This window comes from Salvelinus namaycush, unplaced genomic scaffold (assembly GCF_016432855.1).
Source record: "Salvelinus namaycush isolate Seneca unplaced genomic scaffold, SaNama_1.0 Scaffold176, whole genome shotgun sequence".
Lineage (NCBI taxonomy): Eukaryota > Metazoa > Chordata > Actinopteri > Salmoniformes > Salmonidae > Salvelinus > Salvelinus namaycush.
In genome coordinates this window covers 272,748-293,326 of record NW_024058519.1, presented here as the reverse complement: position 1 = coordinate 293,326, position 20,579 = coordinate 272,748, and the positions used below count along the sequence as shown (strand labels likewise).

The window sequence follows — 20,579 nt, the reverse complement described above, 5'->3', positions numbered from 1 at the left end:
CTTACAAATTGGTGCATTCACCTTATGACATCCAGTGGAACAGCCACTTTACAATAGTGCATCTAGATCTTTTAAGGGGGGGGGGGGGGGGGGGGGGGGTCAGAAGGATAACTTTATCCTATCCTAGGTATTCCTTAAAGAGGTGGGGTTTCAGGTGTCTCCGGAAGGTGGTGATTGACTCCGCTGTCCTGGCGTCGTGAGGGAGTTTGTTCCACCATTGGGGTGCCAGAGCAGCGAACAGTTTTGACTGGGCTGAGCGGGAACTGTACTTCCTCAGTGGTAGGGAGGCGAGCAGGCCAGAGGTGGATGAACGCAGTGCCCTTGTTTGGGTGTAGGGCCTGATCAGAGCCTGAAGGTACTGAGGTGCCGTTCCCCTCACAGCTCCGTAGGCAAGCACCATGGTCTTGTAGCGGATGCGAGCTTCAACTGGAAGCCAGTGGAGAGAGCGGAGGAGCGGGGTGACGTGAGAGAACTTGGGAAGGTTGAACACCAGACGGGCTGCGGCGTTCTGGATGAGTTGTAGGGGTTTAATGGCACAGGCAGGGAGCCCAGCCAACAGCGAGTTGCAGTAATCCAGACGGGAGATGACAAGTGCCTGGATTAGGACCTGCGCCGCTTCCTGTGTGAGGCAGGGTCGTACTCTGCGGATGTTGTAGAGCATGAACCTACAGGAACGGGCCACCGCCTTGATGTTAGTTGAGAACGACAGGGTGTTGTCCAGGATCACGCCAAGGTTCTTCGCGCTCTGGGAGGAGGACACAATGGAGTTGTCAACCGTGATGGCGAGATCATGGAACGGGCAGTCCTTCCCCGGGAGGAAGAGCAGCTCCGTCTTGCCGAGGTTCAGCTTGAGGTGGTGATCCGTCATCCACACTGATATGTCTGCCAGACATGCAGAGATGCGATTCGCCACCTGGTCATCAGAAGGGGGAAAGGAGAAGATTAATTGTGTGTCGTCTGCATAGCAATGATAGGAGAGACCATGTGAGGTTATGACAGAGCCAAGTGACTTGGTGTATAGCGAGAATAGGAGAGGGCCTAGAACAGAGCCCTGGGGGACACCAGTGGTGAGAGCACGTGGTGAGGAGACAGATTCTCGCCACGCCACCTGGTAGGAGCGACCTGTCAGGTAGGACGCAATCCAAGCGTGGGCCGCGCCGGAGATGCCCAACTCGGAGAGGGTGGAGAGGAGGATCTGATGGTTCACAGTATCGAAGGCAGCCGATAGGTCTAGGAGGATGAGAGCAGAGGAGAGAGAGTTAGCTTTAGCAGTGCGGAGCGCCTCCGTGATACAGAGAAGAGCAGTCTCAGTTGAATGACTAGTCTTGAAACCTGACTGATTTGGATCAAGAAGGTCATTCTGAGAGAGATAGCAGGAGAGCTGGCCAAGGACGGCATGTTCGAGAGTTTTGGAGAGAAAAGAAAGAAGGGATACTGGTCTGTAGTTGTTGACATCGGAGGGATCGAGTGTAGGTTTTTTCAGAAGGGGTGCAACTCTCGCTCTCTTGAAGACGGAAGGGACGTAGCCAGCGGTCAAGGATGAGTTGATGAGCGAGGTGAGGTAAGGGAGAAGGTCTCCGGAAATGGTCTAGAGAAGAGAGGAGGGGATAGGGTCAAGCGGGCAGGTTGTTGGGCGGCCGGCCGTCACAAGACGCGAGATTTCATCTGGAGAGAGAGGGGAGAAAGAGGTCAGAGCACAGGGTAGGGCAGTGTGAGCAGAACCAGCGGTGTCGTTTGACTTAGCAAACGAGGATCGGATGTCGTCGACCTTCTTTTCAAAATGGTTGACGAAGTCATCTGCAGAGAGGGAGGAGGGGGGGGGGAGGGGGGGGAGGGGGAGGAGGATTCAGGAGGGAGGAGAAGGTGGCAAAGAGCTTCCTAGGGTTAGAGGCAGATGCTTGGAATTTAGAGTGGTAGAAAGTGGCTTTAGCAGCAGAGACAGAAGAGGAAAATGTAGAGAGGAGGGAGTGAAAGGATGCCAGGTCCGCAGGGAGGCGAGTTTTCCTCCATTTCCGCTCGGCTGCCCGGAGCCCTGTTCTGTGAGCTCGCAATGAGTCGTCGAGCCACGAAGCAGGAGGGGAGGACCGAGCCGGCCTGGAGGATAGGGGACATAGAGAGTCAAAGGATGCAGAAAGGGAGGAGAGGAGGGTTGAGGAGGCAGAATCAGGAGATAGGTTGGAGAAGGTTTGAGCAGAGGGAAGAGATGATAGGATGGAAGAGGAGAGAGTAGCGGGGGAGAGAGAGCGAAGGTTGGGACGGCGCGATACCATCCGAGTAGGGGCAGTGTGGGAAGTGTTGGATGAGAGCGAGAGGGAAAAGGATACAAGGTAGTGGTCGGAGACTTGGAGGGGAGTTGCAATGAGGTTAGTGGAAGAACAGCATCTAGTAAAGATGAGGTCAAGCGTATTGCCTGCCTTGTGAGTAGGGGGGGAAGGTGAGAGGGTGAGGTCAAAAGAGGAGAGGAGTGGAAAGAAGGAGGCAGAGAGGAATGAGTCAAAGGTAGACGTGGGGAGGTTAAAGTCACCCAGAACTGTGAGAGGTGAGCCGTCCTCAGGAAAGGAGCTTATCAATGCATCAAGCTCATTGATGAACTCTCCGAGGGAACCTGGAGGGCGATAAATGATAAGGATGTTAAGCTTGAAAGGGCTGGTAACTGTGACAGTATGGAATTCAAAGGAGGCGATAGACAGATGGGTAAGGGGAGAAAGGGAGAATGACCACTTGGGAGAGATGAGGATCCCGGTGCCACCACCCCGCTGACCAGAAGCTCTCGGGGTGTGCGAGAACACGTGGGCAGACGAGGAGAGAGCAGTAGGAGTAGCAGTGTTATCTGTGGTGATCCATGTTTCCGTCAGTGCCAAGAAGTCGAGGGACTGGAGGGAAGCATAGGCTGAGATGAACTCTGCCTTGTTGGCCGCAGATCGGCAGTTCCAGAGGCTGCCGGAGACCTGGAACTCCACGTGGGTCGTGCGCGCTGGGACCACCAGGTTGGGGTGGCCGCGGCCACGCGGTGTGAAGCGTTTGTATGGTCTGTGCAGAGAGGAGAGAACAGGGATAGACAGACACATAGTTGACAGGCTACAGAAGAGGCTACGCTAATGCAAAGGAGATTGGAATGACAAGTGGACTACACGTCTCGAATGTTCAGAAAGTTAAGCTTACGTTGCAGAAATCTTATTGACCAAAATGATTAAAAAGATACAGTACTGCTGAAGTAGGCTAGCTAGCAGTGGCTGCGTTGTTGACTTTGTTTGAAAGTGTAGCTGGCTAGGTAACCTCGATAGCTAGCTAGGTAACCTCGGTAACTGGCTAGATAATTAGTCTAAACTACACAATTGTCTTAGATACAAGGACAGCAAAGACAACTATGTAGCTAGCTAACACTACACTAATCAAATCGTTCCGTTGTAATGTAATAGTTTCTACAGTGCTGCTATTCGGTAGAAGTTGGCTAGCTAGCAGTGTTGACTAGGTAGGAGAACGGCAGCGCGGCGGACGAAAATAGCTGGCTAGCTAACCGATAATTACTCTAGACTATAATTACTCTAGACTACACAATTATCTTAGATACAAAGACAGCAAAGACAACTATGTAGCTAGCTAACACTACACTAATCAAGTCGTTCCGTTGTTCCGTTGAATGTAATAGTTTCTACAGTGTTGCTATTCGGTGGCTAGCTGGCTAGCTAGCAGTGTTGACTACGTTACGTTACGTTAAAAGGACGAAAATAGCTGGCTAGCTAACCGATAATTAGTCTAAACTACACAATTATCTTAGATACAAAGACAGCAAAGACAACTATGTAGCTAGCTAACACTACACTAATCAAGTCGTTCCGTTGTTCCGTTGAATGTAATAGTTTCTACAGTGCTGCTATTCGGTGGCTAGCTAGCAGTGTTGACTACGTTACGTTACGTTAAAAGAACGAAAATAGCTGGCTAGCTAACCTAGATACTTACTCTAAACTACACAAATTATCTTTGATACAAAGACGGCTATGTAGCTAGCTAAGATCAAACAAATCAAACCGTTGTACTGTAATGAAATGAAATGTGATACTACCTGTGGAGCGAAGCGGAATGCGACCATATCCTCTCCTCTGAGGTCCAGTGTGTTACCATATCCTCTCCTCTGAGGTCCAGTGTGTTACCATATCCTCTGAGGTCCAGTGTGTTACCATAACCCTCTGCTCTGAGGTCCAGTGTGTTACCATATCCTCTCCTCTGAGGTCCAGTGTGTTACCATATCCTCTGAGGTCCAGTGTGTTACCATATCCTCTGAGGTCCAGTGTGTTACCATAACCCTCTGCTATGAGGTCCAGTGTGTTACCATATCCTCTCCTCCGAGGTCCAGTGTGTTACCATATCCTCTCCTCTGAGGTCCAATGTGTTACCATAACCCTCTGCTCTGAGGTCCAGTGTGTTACCATATCCTCTCCTCTGAGGTCCAGTGTGTTACCATATCCTCTCTTCTGAGGTACAGTGTGTTATCATACCCTCTCCTCTGATGTCCAGTGTGTTACCATATCCTCTCCTCTGAGGTCCAGTGTGTTACCATATCCTCTGAGGTCCAGTGTGTTACCATAACCCTCTGCTCTGAGGTCCAGTGTGTTACCATATCCTCTGAGGTCCAGTGTGTTACCATATCCTCTGAGGTCCAGTGTGTTACCATATCCTCTCCTCTGAGGTCCAGTGTGTTACCATATCCTCTGAGGTCCAGTGTGTTATCATATCCTCTGAGGTCCAGTGTGTTACCATATCCTCTCCTCTGAGTTCCAGTGTGTTACCATATCCACTCCTCTGAGGTCCAGTGTGTTACCATATCCTCTCCTCTGAGGTCCAGTGTGTTACCATATCCTCTGAGGTCCAGTGTGTTATCATATCCTCTGAGGTCCAGTGTGTTACCATATCCTCTCCTCTGAGTTCCAGTGTGTTACCATATCCACTCCTCTGAGGTCCAGTGTGTTACCATAACCCTCTGCTCTGAGGTCCAGTGTGTTACCATATCCTCTGAGGTCCAGTGTGTTACCATAACCCTCTGCTCTGAGGTCCAGTGTGTTACCATATCCTCTGAGGTCCAGTGTGTTACCATAACCCTCTGCTATGAGGTCTAGTGTGTTACCATATCCTCTGAGGTCCAGTGTGTTACCATATCCTCTGAGGTCCAGTGTGTTACCATAACCCTCTGCTCTGAGGTCCAGTGTGTTACCATATCCTCTCCTCTGAGGTCCAGTGTGTTACCATATCCTCTGAGGTCCAGTGTGTTACCATTACCCTCTGCTATGAGGTCCAGTGTGTTACCATATCCTCTGAGGTCCAGTGTGTTACCATATCCTCTGAGGTCCAGTGTGTTACCATAACCCTCTGCTCTGAGGTCCAGTGTGTTACCATATCCTCTCCTCTGAGGTCCAGTGTGTTACCATATCCTCTGAGGTCCAGTGTGTTACCATATCCTCTGAGGTCCAGTGTGTTACCATACCCCTCTCCTCTGAGGTCCAGTGTGTTACCATATCCTCTGAGGTCCAGTGTGTTACCATATCCTCTCCTCTGAGGTCCAGTGTGTTACCATATCCTCTGAGGTCCAGTGTGTTACCATATCCTCTCCTCTGAGGTCCAGTGTGTTACCATATCCTCTGAGGTCCAGTGTGTTATCATATCCTCTCCTCTGAGGTCCAGTGTGTTACCATATCCTCTGAGGTCCAGTGTGTTACCATACCCTTCTCCTCTGAGGTCCAGTGTGTGTACTCAGGGCCAGCTAACGTGTAGTGTGTCGTATGTCCATCTCTCTCCTCAGGCCCAGTGTGAGTCCTCAGGGCCAGCTAACGTGTCGTGTGTTTGTAACGAGGGCTGGACAGGAGACGGCCTGGTCTGTACTGAGGTGGACAACTGTCTCCTGGAGACCAGAGGTGGCTGCCATAAGGATGCAGACTGCAGGTCTCTAGGCCCAGGACAGGTATGTTATGTATGGTTCTGCTGCTAAACAGATTGCTGCTAGTGCCTGAGGCTGGTCTAACGGGTAATACCATTGCCAGCAACACATACAGTTGAAGTGGGAAGTTAACATACACTTAGGTTGGAGTCATTAAAACTCATTTTTCAACCACTCCACAAATTGCTTGTCAACAAACTATAGTTTTAGCAAGTCGGTTAGGACATGTAGTTTGTGCATGACACAAGTAATATTTACAACAATTGTTTACAGACAGATTATGTCACTGTATCACAATTCCAGTGGGTCAGAAGTTTACATACACTAAGTTGACTGTGCCTTTAAACAGCTTGGAAAATTACAGAAAATGATGTCATGGCTTTAGAAGCTTCTGATAGGCTAATTGACATTCATTTGAGTCAATTGGAGGTGTACCTGTGAATGTATTTCAAGGCCCACCTTCAAACTCAGTGCCTCTTTGCTTGACATCATGGGAAAATCAAAAGAAATCAGCCAAGACATCAGAAAAATAATTGTAGACCTCCACAAGTCTGGTTCATCCTTGGGAGGAATTCCCAAATGCCGAAGGAACCACATTCATCTGTACAAACAATAGTATGCAAGTATAAACACCATGGGACCACGCAGCTGTCATACCGCTCAGGAAGGAGACGCGTTCTGTCTCCTAGAGATGAACATACTTTGGTGCGAAAAGTGCAAATCAATCCCAGAACAACAGCAAAGGACCTTGTGAAGATGCTGGAGGAAACAGGTACAAAAGTATCTATATCCACAGTAAAACAAGTCCTATACCGACATATCCTGAAAGGCCGCTCAGCAAGGAAGAAGCCACTGCTCCAAAACCTCCTTAAAAAAGCCAGACTACGGTTTGCAACTGCAATTGGGGACAAAGATGGTACTTTTTGGAGAAATTTCCTCTGGTCTGATGAAACAAAAATAGAACTGTTTGGCCATAATGACCATCGTTATGTTTGGAGGAAAAAGGGGGAGGCTTGCAAGCCAAAGAACATCATCCCAACCGTGAAGCACGGGGAAGGCAGCATCATGTTGTGGGCGTGCTTTGCTGCAGGAGGGACTGGTGCACTTCACAAAATAGATGGCATCATGAGGTGGACAATTATGTGAATATATTGAAGCAACATCTCAGATATCAGTCAGGAAGTTAAAGCTTGGTCGCAAATGGGTCTTCCAAATGGACAATGACTCCAAGCATACTTTCAAAGTTATGGCAAAATGGCTGAAGGACAACAAAGTCAAGGTATTGGAGTGGCCATCACAAAGCCCTGACCTCAATCCTATAGAAAATTTGTGGGCAGAAATGAAAAAGTGTGTGCGAGCAAGGAGGCCTACAAACCTGACTCAGTTACACCAGCTCTGTCAGGAGGAATGGGCCAAAATTCACCCAACTTATTATGGGAAGCTTGTGGAAGGCTACCCGAAACGTTTGACCCACGTTTTAAAAAATTAAAGCCAATGCTACCAAATACTAATTGAGTGTATGTAAACTTCTGACCCACTGGGAATGTGATGAAAGAAATAAAAGCTGAAATAAATAATTCTCTCTACTATTATTCTGACATTTCATATTCTTAAAAAAAAGTGGTGATCCTAACTGACCTTAAACAGGGAATTTTTACTAGGATTAAATGTCAGGAATTGTGAAAAACTGAGAGCCAATGGTGACTTTAAAACAGGCACAGAGTTTAATGGCTGTGATAGGAGAAAACTGAGGTAGGATCAACAACATGGTAGTTACTCCACAATGCTAACCTAAATGACAGAGTGAAAAGATGGAAGCCTGTACAGAATAAAAGTATTCCAAAACATGCATCCTGTTTGCAACAAGGCACTGAAGTAACTCAATATTAAGGTGTTCCTAATGTTTTCTATCCCTTTGACGGATAATAAGGTTTTATACTTCAACTACTACTAGTACCTCAAAGACTGTCTCTTGTGTTCTCAGAGTGAGGGTACCTGTAAGAGGGGTTAGACAGACAGATGGACATGTAACCCCTTGCCCTTACCTGTCTCTTGTGTTCTCAGAGTGAGGGTACCTGTAAGAGGGGTTAGACAGACAGATGGACATGTAACCCCTTGCCCTTACCTGTCTCTTGTGTTCTCAGAGTGAGTGTACCTGTTTGAGGGGTTACATGGGGGATGGGACAGTCTGTGATCTCATCAACCCTTGTCAGAAAAACAACGGAGGATGCCATTCTCTGGTTCGTACATGTCTTTCATTTACCTGTCACCTTTTATCCCCACACAAAGTAATTTATTGTATTTGTGAATGCATCCCAAATGGCAACCTATTCCCTACATAGAACACTACTTTAGACCACAGCCCTGTGGTAATAGGGTGCCACTTCGGACAGACCCTTATAGTGTTTATGCAATAGACTGGAATGCCGTTTGGCATAAGCTGTTGTGTCTGTTTTAAATCTATATCTTTTAAACCTCTTATCTCTTCTAAAATAGATTGTGTCTGTTTTAAACCTCCATCTCCTTTCAGATTGTCTGTTTTAAACCTCCATCTCCTCTCAGATTGTCTGTTTTAAACCTCCATCTCCTCTCAGATTGTCTGTTTTAAACCTCCATCTCCTCTCAGATTGTCTGTTTTAAACCTCCGTCTCCTCTCAGATTGTCTGTTTTAAACCTCCATCTCCTCTCAGATTGTCTGTTTTAAACCTCCGTCTCCTCTCAGATTGTCTGTTTTAAACCTCCGTCTCCTCTCAGATTGTCTGTTTTAAACCTCCGTCTCCTCTCAGATTGTCTGTTTTAAACCTCCGTCTCCTCTCAGATTGTCTGTTTTAAACCTCCGTCTCCTCTCAGATTGTCTGTTTTAAACCTCCATCTCCTCTCAGATTGTCTGTTTTAAACCTCCGTCTCCTCTCAGATTGTCTGTTTTAAACCTCCATCTCCTCTCAGATTGTCTGTTTTAAACCTCCATCTCCTCTCAGATTGTCTGTTTTAAACCTCCGTCTCCTCTCAGATTGTCTGTTTTAAACCTCCGTCTCCTCTCAGATTGTCTGTTTTAAACCTCCGTCTCCTCTCAGATTGTCTGTTTTAAACCTCCGTCTCCTCTCAGATTGTCTGTTTTAAACCTCCATCTCCTCTCAGATTGTCTGTTTTAAACCTCCATCTCCTCTCAGATTGTCTGTTTTAAACCTCCGTCTCCTCTCAGATATTAGCCGCTCTTTATCATGATCCGTGTAGCTTAATTCTAACCAGCCATATAAGGATATTGTATATGAGGCTGTGTTTTTCAGCCCACCAAAGGGCCAGGTTTCCCAGAGTCCTTTATGCGTAGTGTTGTTGTGGTTTGGCGTCCTCAGGCTAAGTGTGAGTCAGTGGATGGAGAAAACATCATCTGTGTCTGTCCAGAAGGGTACGTTGGAGACGGAGTCACGTGCTACGGGACGATGCTAGAGGTAGGCTATACTGTACCTGTGGCACCTGGGTTGTATTCATTAGTCTGACACTGTTGCAAAACGTTTTGCACCGTAGCGAGTACAATTGCAACGGAAACCAAAAAAAACAAGCGTTTCCATTGGAGAAATGCAGGTAGTGTTTCCTTCTGTGTGCTTCCAGTTGGTTACTAGTAAATACACCCCATGCCTTACGTAGACAGTACAAGGTGGTTGGTACTGCTTCACTGACTGTTATTGACTTGTTTTGTTTGTTAGGAACTGGACATGAATATCAATCTGTACGGTTTTCACCGCCTGATACAGGTCTGTAGCGGTCTATTTTTTGTACTTTCCTTTTGGCTCTAACTCTCTCCATATAATTTAAGATGTATTTGTATTTCTACACATCATATTCCTGTAGATACAGTGTCTTCAGAAAGTATTCACACCCCTCGATTTATTCCACATTTTGTTGTTACAGCCTGAATTCAAAATGGATTAAATGGATAATGTTTCTCACCCGTCTACACACAATACACCATAATGACAAAGTTAAAACATGCTTTTAGACATTTTAGCATATCTATAGAAAATTAAATACAGAAATCTAATTTACATAAGTATTCACACCCCTGAGTCAATACTTTGTAGAAGCACCTTTGGCAGTGATTACAGCTGTGAGTCTTTCTGGGTAAGTCTCTTAAGAGCTTTACACACCTGGATTGTGCAATATTTTCAATTTTTTTTATTTATGTATTATTCAAGCTCTGTCAAGTTGGTTGGTGATCATTGCTAGACAGCCATTGTCAAGGTTTGCCATAGATTTTCAACCCATTTAAGTCAGAACTGTAACTAGGCCACTCAGGAACATTCAGTGTCGCAAGCGACTCAAGTATGTATTTGTCCTGCTGAAAGGAGAACTTATCTCCCAGCGTCTGTAGGGAAGCCGACTGAACCAGGTTTTCCTCTAGGATTTTGCCTGTCCTTAGCGCTATTCCATTTATTTTTAATCCTAAAAAAACTCCCAAGTCCTTGCTAATGACAAGCATACCCATAACATGATGCAGCCCCCACCATGCTAAAAGTCACCTTGTTTTAGAGAGATTTACACAGTTATCAAAATGTGCCACCAGTGTAAGCCTACACGAAACACAGCCCTTATTTTAAGTGTTTGTAAAATCACATATGGGAAAAAAATGAATGGTGGAAAACGATTGGGAAAACCTCTCTGGTCTTTGTGGTTGAATCTGTGTTTGAAATTCACTGCTCGACTGAGGGACCTAACAGGTAATTTGCATGTGCGGGGTACAGAGATGAGGTAGTCATTTAAAAATCATGTTAAACACTATTATTGCACACAGAATGTGATTTGTTCAGCACATTTCTACTCCTGAACTTATTTGGACATAACAAAGTGGTTGAATACTTATTCACTCAAAACATTTCAGCTTTTCATTTTTTTTATTAATTTGTACACATTTCTAAAAACATAATTACACTTTGACATTATGGGATATTGTGTGTAGGCCAGTGACATAAAATCTCAATTTAATCCATTTTAAATTCAGGCTGTAACATAACAAAATGTGGAAAAGTCATGGGGTGTGAATACATTCCGAAGGCACTTTATAAATGTCCGGGATTGATCCTTTCTGTCCCCTCTCTTAGAGGTCGTCAGAGTTTGACCTGAGTGGGAATATAACGGCTCTGGTGCCTTCCAGGGACGTTATCCGCAATCTAACCAGCTCTGAGCAGGACTTCTGGTTTAGCCGCTACAGGCTCCCGTACCTTCTAAAGTAATTTACCTTACCATGCCTTACCATGCCTTACCATGCCTTACCATACCATACCTTACCATACCTTACCATGCCAATCTAACCACCTCTGAGCAAGACTTCTGGTTTAGCCGCTACAGGCTCCCGTACCTTCTAAAGTAATTTACCTTACCATGCCATGCCTTAACTAACCATGCCTTACCATACCTTAACATACCTTAACTTACCATACCATGCCTTACCATACCATACCATACCTTAACTAACCATGCCATACCATACCATACCGTAGCTTACCATGCCATGCCTTACCTTACCATGCCATACCGTACCATACCATGCCATACCTTACCATACCGTACCTTACCGTACCATACCTTACCGTACCATACCGTACCTTACCGTACCATACCTTACCATACCATACTTTACCTTACCATACCTTACCGTACCATACCGTACCATAACGTACCATACCTTACCGTACCATACCGTACCATAACTTACCGTACCATACCATACCGTACCATACCGTACCTTACCGTACCATACCTTACCATACCATACTTTACCTTACCATACCTTACCGTACCATACCGTACCATACCTTACCGTACCATACCGTACCTTACCGTACCATACCTTACCATACCATACTTTACCTTACCATACCTTACCGTACCATACCGTACCATACCGTACCTTACCGTACCATACCTTACCATACCATACTTTACCTTACCATACCTTACCGTACCATACCGTACCATAACGTACCATACCTTACCGTACCATACCGTACCATAACTTACCGTACCATACCATACCATACCGTACCATACCTTACCGTACCATACCGTACCATAACTTACCGTACCATACCATACCATACCTTACCATACCTTACCGTACCATACCTTACCGTACCATACCGTACCATAACTTACCGTACCATACCATACCATACCGTACCATACCTTACCGTACCATACCGTACCATAACTTACCGTACCATACCATACCATACCGTACCTTACCATACCTTACCGTACCATACCTTACCGTACCATACCATACCATACCTTACCATACCTTACCGTACCATACCTTACCGTACCATACCATACCATACCTTACCATACCTTACCGTACCATACCTTACCGTACCATACCTTACCGTACCATACCATACCATACCATACCATACCATACCATACCATACCATACCTCCATACCATACCATACCTTACCGTACCATACCATAGCTTACCTTCTAAAGCAGTGGTATTGAAACGTTTTCTCTCAGGCCCCCCTTCCAGTATTGGGGAACATCCTGCGCCCCAAGTCTATTTCTATGGGCACAAGCATTGTTCATGACACAAACTGTTCACACCCCTCTAGTCGGCAGAGAGAAAATGTTGCAGGTGTGATGCTTATTTCCTGCAATTCAACACATTTTGTCATGGAGTTCAGAGAACTTTGCTGTTTGAAAGCTCATTTTCTTGCAATTCTCTACATTTTGCCATGTCTAATGTGTATTAATGTGATATTTGAGTGACTCGAACATTACTATAAAATCTAATGGCTAAAAAAACGTTAGCTGACACGGGCTGGTTGATCTGGACATTTCTGACAAGTTATAAATATCTCTCTAAGGTCTGTAATGACTGACATGTCAAGTTATAAATATCTCTCTAAGGTCTGTAATGACAAGAGGAACTGATGATGCAATACCCAAGTTCTAAATTGCACTTTGTTCATTCTACTATTACAACTTTCAAGCGTAAGTTTCAAGTCCCCCTGCCGATCCCTGGGGGGGGGGGGGGGGGGGGGGGGGTTTGGAAACCCCTGCTCTAAGACACGGAGTTGCCTCGACCTACATGCCAATCTCGGATCAGATTAGCATTTTCCCCACTTATGGTTTAGGTTAGGATTGGCTCACGGGAAGATGATCCTGGCTCTGTACCCGAGGGAAACGTCACCCCGGGAGCATATGGCCGGGATTCAATCCAATCACGAGTTGTAGACAATTCTGCTTTTAAAGGCAACGTTCCAGCATAGGTGTAAATCAGGTTCGCCATAAAACGCTACATATGTCGGCTCAATCCAAATTGCCTTTAAAAGCGGCATTGACTATTTTATTCATTTATTTGGTCTCGTTGAAATAAAGAAAAAAAATTCCAAGCGATTGTTAAACGAGATTATAACACGCGATTAGAATGAATCCCAGCCTGAGACACACTCCTCTTCCTCCCCAGAGCCCACTTCCTCCGGGGGATATTCTCCATAGAGGACCTGGAGAAGCAGGTCAACCAGAGGTTACCCACTCTACACTTGCCTACTACATGGGAGGTCAAAGCTGTTGGTGGGGTAAGTCGAAGATGTTGTTATCGTTGCTCTTGTTGCCATAGCGTCTACAGCCATGTCTCAAGAGGATCTGACTTTGACTGTCTTCTTGATGTTTCAGGAAGTTAGGATAGAGAATGCAACCATCCTCACCGCCAACATCCTGGTTCTTCTTGATGTTTCAGGAAGTTAGGATAGAGAATGCAACCATCCTCACCCCCAACATCCTGGTTCTTCTTTGTGTTTCAGGAAGTTAGGATAGAGAATGCAACCATCCTCACCCCCAACATCCTGGTTCTTCTTTGTGTTTCAGGAAGTTAGGATAGAGAATGCAACCATCCTCACCCCCAACATCCTGGTTCTTCTTGATGTTTCAGGAAGTTAGGATAGAGAATGCAACCATCCTCACCCCCAACATCCTGGTTCTTCTTGATGTTTCAGGAAGTTAGGATAGAGAATGCAACCATCCTCACCCCCAACATCCCGGTTCTTCTTTGTGTTTCAGGAAGTTAGGATAGAGAATGCAACCATCCTCACCCCCAACATCCTGGTTCTTCTTTGTGTTTCAGGAAGTTAGGATAGAGAATGCAACCATCCTCACCCCCAACATCCTGGTTCTTCTTTGTGTTTCAGGAAGTTAGGATAGAGAATGCAACCATCCTCACCCCCAACATCCTGGTTCTTCTTTGTGTTTCAGGAAGTTAGGATAGAGAATGCAACCATCCTCACCCCCAACATCCCGGTTCTTCTTTATGTTTCAGGAAGTTAGGATAGAGAATGCAACCATCCTCACCCCCAACATCCTGGTTCTTCTTGATGTTTCAGGAAGTTAGGATAGAGAATGCAACCATCCTCACCCCCAACATCCTGGTTCTTCTTTGTGTTTCAGGAAGTTAGGATAGAGAATGCAACCATCCTCACCCCCAACATCCTGGTTCTTCTTTGTGTTTCAGGAAGTTAGGATAGAGAATGCAACCATCCTCACCCCCAACATCCTGGTTCTTCTTGATGTTTCAGGAAGTTAGGATAGAGAATGCAACCATCCTCACCCCCAACATCCTGGTTCTTCTTTATGTTTCAGGAAGTTAGGATAGAGAATGCAACCATCCTCACCCCCAACATCCCAGTTCTTCTTTGTGTTTCAGGAAGTTATGATAGAGAATGCAACCATCCTCACCCCCAACATCCTGGTTCTTCTTTGTGTTTCAGGAAGTTAGGATAGAGAATGCAACCATCCTCACCCCCAACATCCTGGTTCTTCTTTGTGTTTCAGGAAGTTAGGATAGAGAATGCAACCATCCTCACCCCCAACATCCAGGTTCTTCTTTGTGTTTCAGGAAGTTAGGATAGAGAATGCAACCATCCTCACCCCCAACATCCTGGTTCTTCTTTGTGTTTCAGGAAGTTAGGATAGAGAATGCAACCATCCTCACCCCCAACATCCCAGTTCTTCTTTATGTTTCAGGAAGTTAGGATAGAGAATGCAACCATCCTCACCCCCAACATCCTGGTTCTTCTTTGTGTTTCAGGAAGTTAGGATAGAGAATGCAACCATCCTCACCCCCAACATCCTGGTTCTTCTTTGTGTTTCAGGAAGTTAGGATAGAGAATGCAACCATCCTCACCCCCAACATCCTGGTTCTTCTTGATGTTTCAGGAAGTTAGGATAGAGAATGCAACCATCCTCACCCCCAACATCCTGGTTCTTCTTGATGTTTCAGGAAGTTAGGATAGAGAATGCATCCATCCTCACCCCCAACATCCCAGTTCTTCTTTATGTTTCAGGAAGTTAGGATAGAGAATGCAACCATCCTCACCCCCAACATCCCAGTTCTTCTTGATGTTTCAGGAAGTTAGGATAGAGAATGCATCCATCCTCACCCCCAACATCCCAGTTCTTCTTTATGTTTCAGGAAGTTAGGATAGAGAATGCAACCATCCTCACCCCCAACATCCCAGTTCTTCTTTGTGTTTCAGGAAGTTAGGATAGAGAATGCAACCATCCTCACCCCCAACATCCTGGTTCTTCTTGATGTTTCAGGAAGTTAGGATAGAGAATGCAACCATCCTCACCCCCAACATCCTGGTTCTTCTTTGTGTTTCAGGAAGTTAGGATAGAGAATGCAACCATCCTCACCGCCAACATCCTGGTTCTTCTTTGTGTTTCAGGAAGTTAGGATAGAGAATGCAACCATCCTCACCGCCAACATCCTGGTTCTTCTTGATGTTTCAGGAAGTTAGGATAGAGAATGCAACCATCCTCACCCCCAACATCCTGGTTCTTCTTTGTGTTTCAGGAAGTTAGGATAGAGAATGCAACCATCCTCACCGCCAACATCCTGGTTCTTCTTTGTGTTTCAGGAAGTTAGGATAGAGAATGCAACCATCCTCACCCCCAACATCCTGGTTCTTCTTTATGTTTCAGGAAGTTAGGATAGAGAATGCAACCATCCTCACCCCCAACATCCTGGTTCTTCTTGATGTTTCAGGAAGTTAGGATAGAGAATGCAACCATCCTCACCCCCAACATCCTGGTTCTTCTTTGTGTTTCAGGAAGTTAGGATAGAGAATGCAACCATCCTCATCCCCAACATCCTGGTTCTTCTTTGTGTTTCAGGAAGTTAGGATAGAGAATGCAACCATCCTCACCCCCAACATCCTGGTTCTTCTTGATGTTTCAGGAAGTTAGGATAGAGAATGCAACCATCCTCACCCCCAACATCCCGGTTCTTCTTTATGTTTCAGGAAGTTAGGATAGAGAATGCATCCATCCTCACCCCCAACATCCCAGTTCTTCTTTATGTTTCAGGAAGTTAGGATAGAGAATGCATCCATCCTCACCCCCAACATCCCAGTTCTTCTTTATGTTTCAGGAAGTTAGGATAGAGAATGCAACCATCCTCACCCCCAACATCCTGGTTCTTCTTTGTGTTTCAGGAAGTTAGGATAGAGAATGCATCCATCCTCACCCCCAACATCCCAGTTCTTCTTTATGTTTCAGGAAGTTAGGATAGAGAATGCAACCATCCTCACCCCCAACATCCTGGTTCTTCTTTGTGTTTCAGGAAGTTAGGATAGAGAATGCAACCATCCTCACCCCCAACATCCTGGTTCTTCTTTGTGTTTCAGGAAGTTAGGATAGAGAATACAACCATCCTCACCCCCAACATCCCAGTTCTTCTTTATGTTTCAGGAAGTTAGGATAGAGAATGCAACCATCCTCACCCCAACATCCCAGTTCTTCTTTGTGTTTCAGGAAGTTAGGATAGAGAATGCAACCATCCTCACCCCCAACATCCTGGTTCTTCTTTGTGTTTCAGGAAGTTAGGATAGAGAATGCAACCATCCTCACCCCCAACATCCTGGTTCTTCTTGATGTTTCAGGAAGTTAGGATAGAGAATGCAACCATCCTCACCCCCAACATCCTGGTTCTTCTTGATGTTTCAGGAAGTTAGGATAGAGAATGCAACCATCCTCACCCCCAACATCCTGGTTCTTCTTTGTGTTTCAGGAAGTTAGGATAGAGAATGCAACCATCCTCACCCCCAACATCCCGGTTCTTCTTTGTGTTTCAGGAAGTTAGGATAGAGAATGCAACCATCCTCACCCCCAACATCCCAGTTCTTCTTTGTGTTCCCAACATCCTGGTTCTTCTTTGTGTTTCAGGAAGTTAGGATAGAGAATGCAACCATCCTCACCCCCAACATCCCAGTTCTTCTTTGTGTTCCCAACATCCTGGTTCTTCTTTGTGTTTCAGGAAGTTAGGATAGAGAATGCAAACCATCCTCACGCCCAACATCCCAGTTCTTCTTGATGTTTCAGGAAGTTAGGATAGAGAATGCAACCATCCTCACCCCCAACATCCTGGTTCTTCTTGATGTTTCAGGAAGTTAGGATAGAGAATGCAACCATCCTCACCCCCAACATCCTGGTTCTTCTTTATGTTTCAGGAAGTTAGGATAGAGAATGCAACCATCCTCACCCCAACATCCCAGTTCTTCTTTGTGTTTCAGGAAGTTAGGATAGAGAATGCAACCATCCTCACCCCCAACATCCTGGTTCTTCTTTGTGTTTCAGGAAGTTAGGATAGAGAATGCAACCATCCTCACCCCCAACATCCTGGTTCTTCTTTGTGTTTCAGGAAGTTAGGATAGAGAATGCAACCATCCTCACCCCCAACATCCTGGTTCTTCTTTGTGTTTCAGGAAGTTAGGATAGAGAATGCAACCATCCTCACCCCCAACATCCTGGTTCTTCTTTGTGTTTCAGGAAGTTAGGATAGAGAATGCAACCATCCTCACCCCCAACATCCTGGTTCTTCTTTGTGTTTCAGGAAGTTAGGATAGAGAAGGCAACCATCCTCACCCCCAACATCCCTGGTTCTTCTTTGTGTTTCAGGAAGTTAGGATAGAGAATGCAACCATCCTTCACCCCCAACATCCTGGTTCTTCTTTGTGTTTCAGGAAGTTAGGATAGAGAATGCAACCATCCTCACCCCAACATCCCAGTTCTTCTTTATGTTTCAGGAAGTTAGGATAGAGAATGCAACCATCCTCACCCCCAACATCCAGTTCTTCTTGATGTTTCAGGAAGTTAGGATAGAGAATGCACCATCCTCACCCCCAACATCCTGGTTCTTCTTGATGTTTCAGGAAGTTAGGATAGAGAATGCAACCATCCTCACCCCCAACATCCTGGTTCTTCTTGTGTTTCAGGAAGTTAGGATAGAGAATGCAACCATCCTCACCCCCAACATCCTGGTTCTTCTTTGTGTTTCAGGAAGTTAGGATAGAGAATGCAACCATCCTCACCCCCAACATCCTGGTTCTTCTTTGTGTTTCAGGAAGTTAGGATAGAGAATACAACCATCCTCACCCCCAACATTCCCTAGTTCTTCTTTATGTTTCAGGAAGTTAGGATAGAGAATACAACCATCCTCACCCCCAACATCCCAGTTCTTCTTTATGTTTCAGGAAGTTAGGATAGAGAATGCAACCATCCTCACCCCCAACATCCCAGTTCTTCTTTGTGTTTCAGGAAGTTAGGATAGAGAATGCAACCATCCTCACCCCCAACATCCCTGGTTCTTCTTTGTGTTTCAGGAAGTTAGGATAGAGAATGCAACCATCCTCACCCCCAACATCCTGGTTCTTCTTTGTGTTTCAGGAAGTTAGGATAGAGAATGCAACCACCCTCACCCCCAACATCCTGGTTCTTCTTTGTGTTTCTGGAAGTTAGGATAGAGAATGCAACCATCCTCACCCCCAACATCCTGGTTCTTCTTGATGTTTCAGGAAGTTAGGATAGAGAATGCAACCATCCTCACCCCCAACATCCTGGTTCTTCTTTGTGTTTTCAGGAAGTTAGGATAGAGATGCAACCATCCTCACCCCCAACATCCTGGTTCTTCTTTGTGTTTCAGGAAGTTAGGATAGAGAATGCAACCATCCTCACCCCCAACATCCATGTTCTTCTTGATGTTTCAGGAAGTTAGGATAGAGAATGCAACCATCCTCACCCCCAACATCCCTGGTTCTTCTTTGTGTTTCAGGAAGTTAGGATAGAGAATGCAACCATCCTCACCCCCAACATCCTGGTTCTTCTTTGTGTTTCAGGAAGTTAGGATAGAGAATCAACCATCCTCACCCCCAACATCCTGGTTTCTTTTGATGTTTCAGGAAGTTAGGATAGAGAATGCAACCATCCTCACCCCCAACATCCAGGTTCTTCTTTATGTTTCAGGAAGTTAGGATAGAGAATGCAACCATCCTCACCCCCAACATCCTGGTTCTTCTTTATGTTTCAGGAAGTTAGGATAGAGAATGCAACCATCCTCACCCCCAACATCCCTGTTCTTCTTTGATGTTTCAGGAAGTTAGGATAGAGAATGCAACCATCCTCACCCCCAACATCCTGGTTCTTCTTTATGTTTCAGGAAGTTAGGATAGAGAATGCAACCATCCTCACCCCCAACATCCTGGTTCTTCTTGATGTTTCAGGAAGTTAGGATAGAGAATGCAACCATCCTCACCCCCAACATCCTGGTTCTTCTTTATGTTTCAGGAAGTTAGGATAGAGAATGCAACCATCCTCACCCCCAACATCCCAGTTCTTCTTTATGTTTCAGGAAGTTAGGATAGAGAATGCAACCATCCTCACCCCCAACATCCTGGTTCTTCTTGATGTTTCAGGAAGTTAGGATAGAGAATGCAACCATCCTCACCCCCAACATCCCAGTTCTTCTTTATGTTTCAGGAAGTTAGGATAGAGAATGCAACCATCCTCACCCCAACATCCAGGTTCTTCTTTGTGTTTCAGGAAGTTAGGATAGAGAATGCAACCATCCTCACCCCCAACATCCTGTTCTTCTTTGATGTTTCAGGAAGTTAGGATAGAGAATGCAACCATCCTCACCCCCAACATCCTGGTTCTTCTTTGTGTTTCAGGAAGTTAGGATAGAGAATGCAACCATCCTCACCCCCAACATCCATGGTTCTTCTTTGATGTTTCAGGAAGTTAGGATAGAGAATGCAACCATCCTCACCCCCAACATCCTGGTCTTCTGTGTTTCAGGAAGTTAGGATAGAGAATGCAACCATCCTCACCCCCAACATCCTGGTTCTTCTTTGATGTTTCAGGAAGTTAGGATAGAGAATGCAACCATCCTCACCCCCAACATCCTGTTCTTCTTTGTGTTTCAGGAAGTTAGGATAGAGAATGCAACCATCCTCACCCCCAACATCCTGGTTCTTCTTTGTGTTTCAGGAAGTTAGGATAGAGAATGCAACCATCCTCACCCCCAACATCCCTGTTCTTCTTGATGTTTCAGGAAGTTAGGATAGAGAATGCAACCATCCTCACCCCCAACATCCTGTTCTTCTTTGTGTTTCAGGAAGTTAGGATAGAGAATGCAACCATCCTCACCCCCAACATCCTGGTTCTTCTTTGTGTTTCAGGAAGTTAGGATAGAGAATGCAACCATCCTCACCCCCAACATCCTGGTTCTTCTTTGTGTTTCAGGAAGTTAGGATAGAGAATGCACACCACTCCTCACCCCCAACATCCCTGGTTCTTCTTTATGTTTTCAGGAAGTTAGGATA

At 45.5% G+C, this 20,579-nt stretch overlaps 1 protein-coding gene across 1 annotated transcript in view; it reads left to right on the top strand.

The window, feature by feature from the left end:
* stab1 (stabilin 1) overlaps positions 1 to 20,579 on the top strand; it is a gene marked incomplete at its 5' end in the record, with an annotated part of 178,735 nt that overhangs the window by 37,083 nt on the left and 121,073 nt on the right. Inside the window, 6 exons of the mRNA XM_038983579.1 lie at positions 5,795 to 5,953; positions 8,074 to 8,169; positions 9,283 to 9,378; positions 9,634 to 9,681; positions 11,026 to 11,153; positions 13,391 to 13,502. Coding sequence (XP_038839507.1) covers positions 5,795 to 5,953; positions 8,074 to 8,169; positions 9,283 to 9,378; positions 9,634 to 9,681; positions 11,026 to 11,153; positions 13,391 to 13,502 — 639 coding nt within the window. The remainder of the gene's footprint in view (positions 1 to 5,794; positions 5,954 to 8,073; positions 8,170 to 9,282; positions 9,379 to 9,633; positions 9,682 to 11,025; positions 11,154 to 13,390; positions 13,503 to 20,579) is intronic.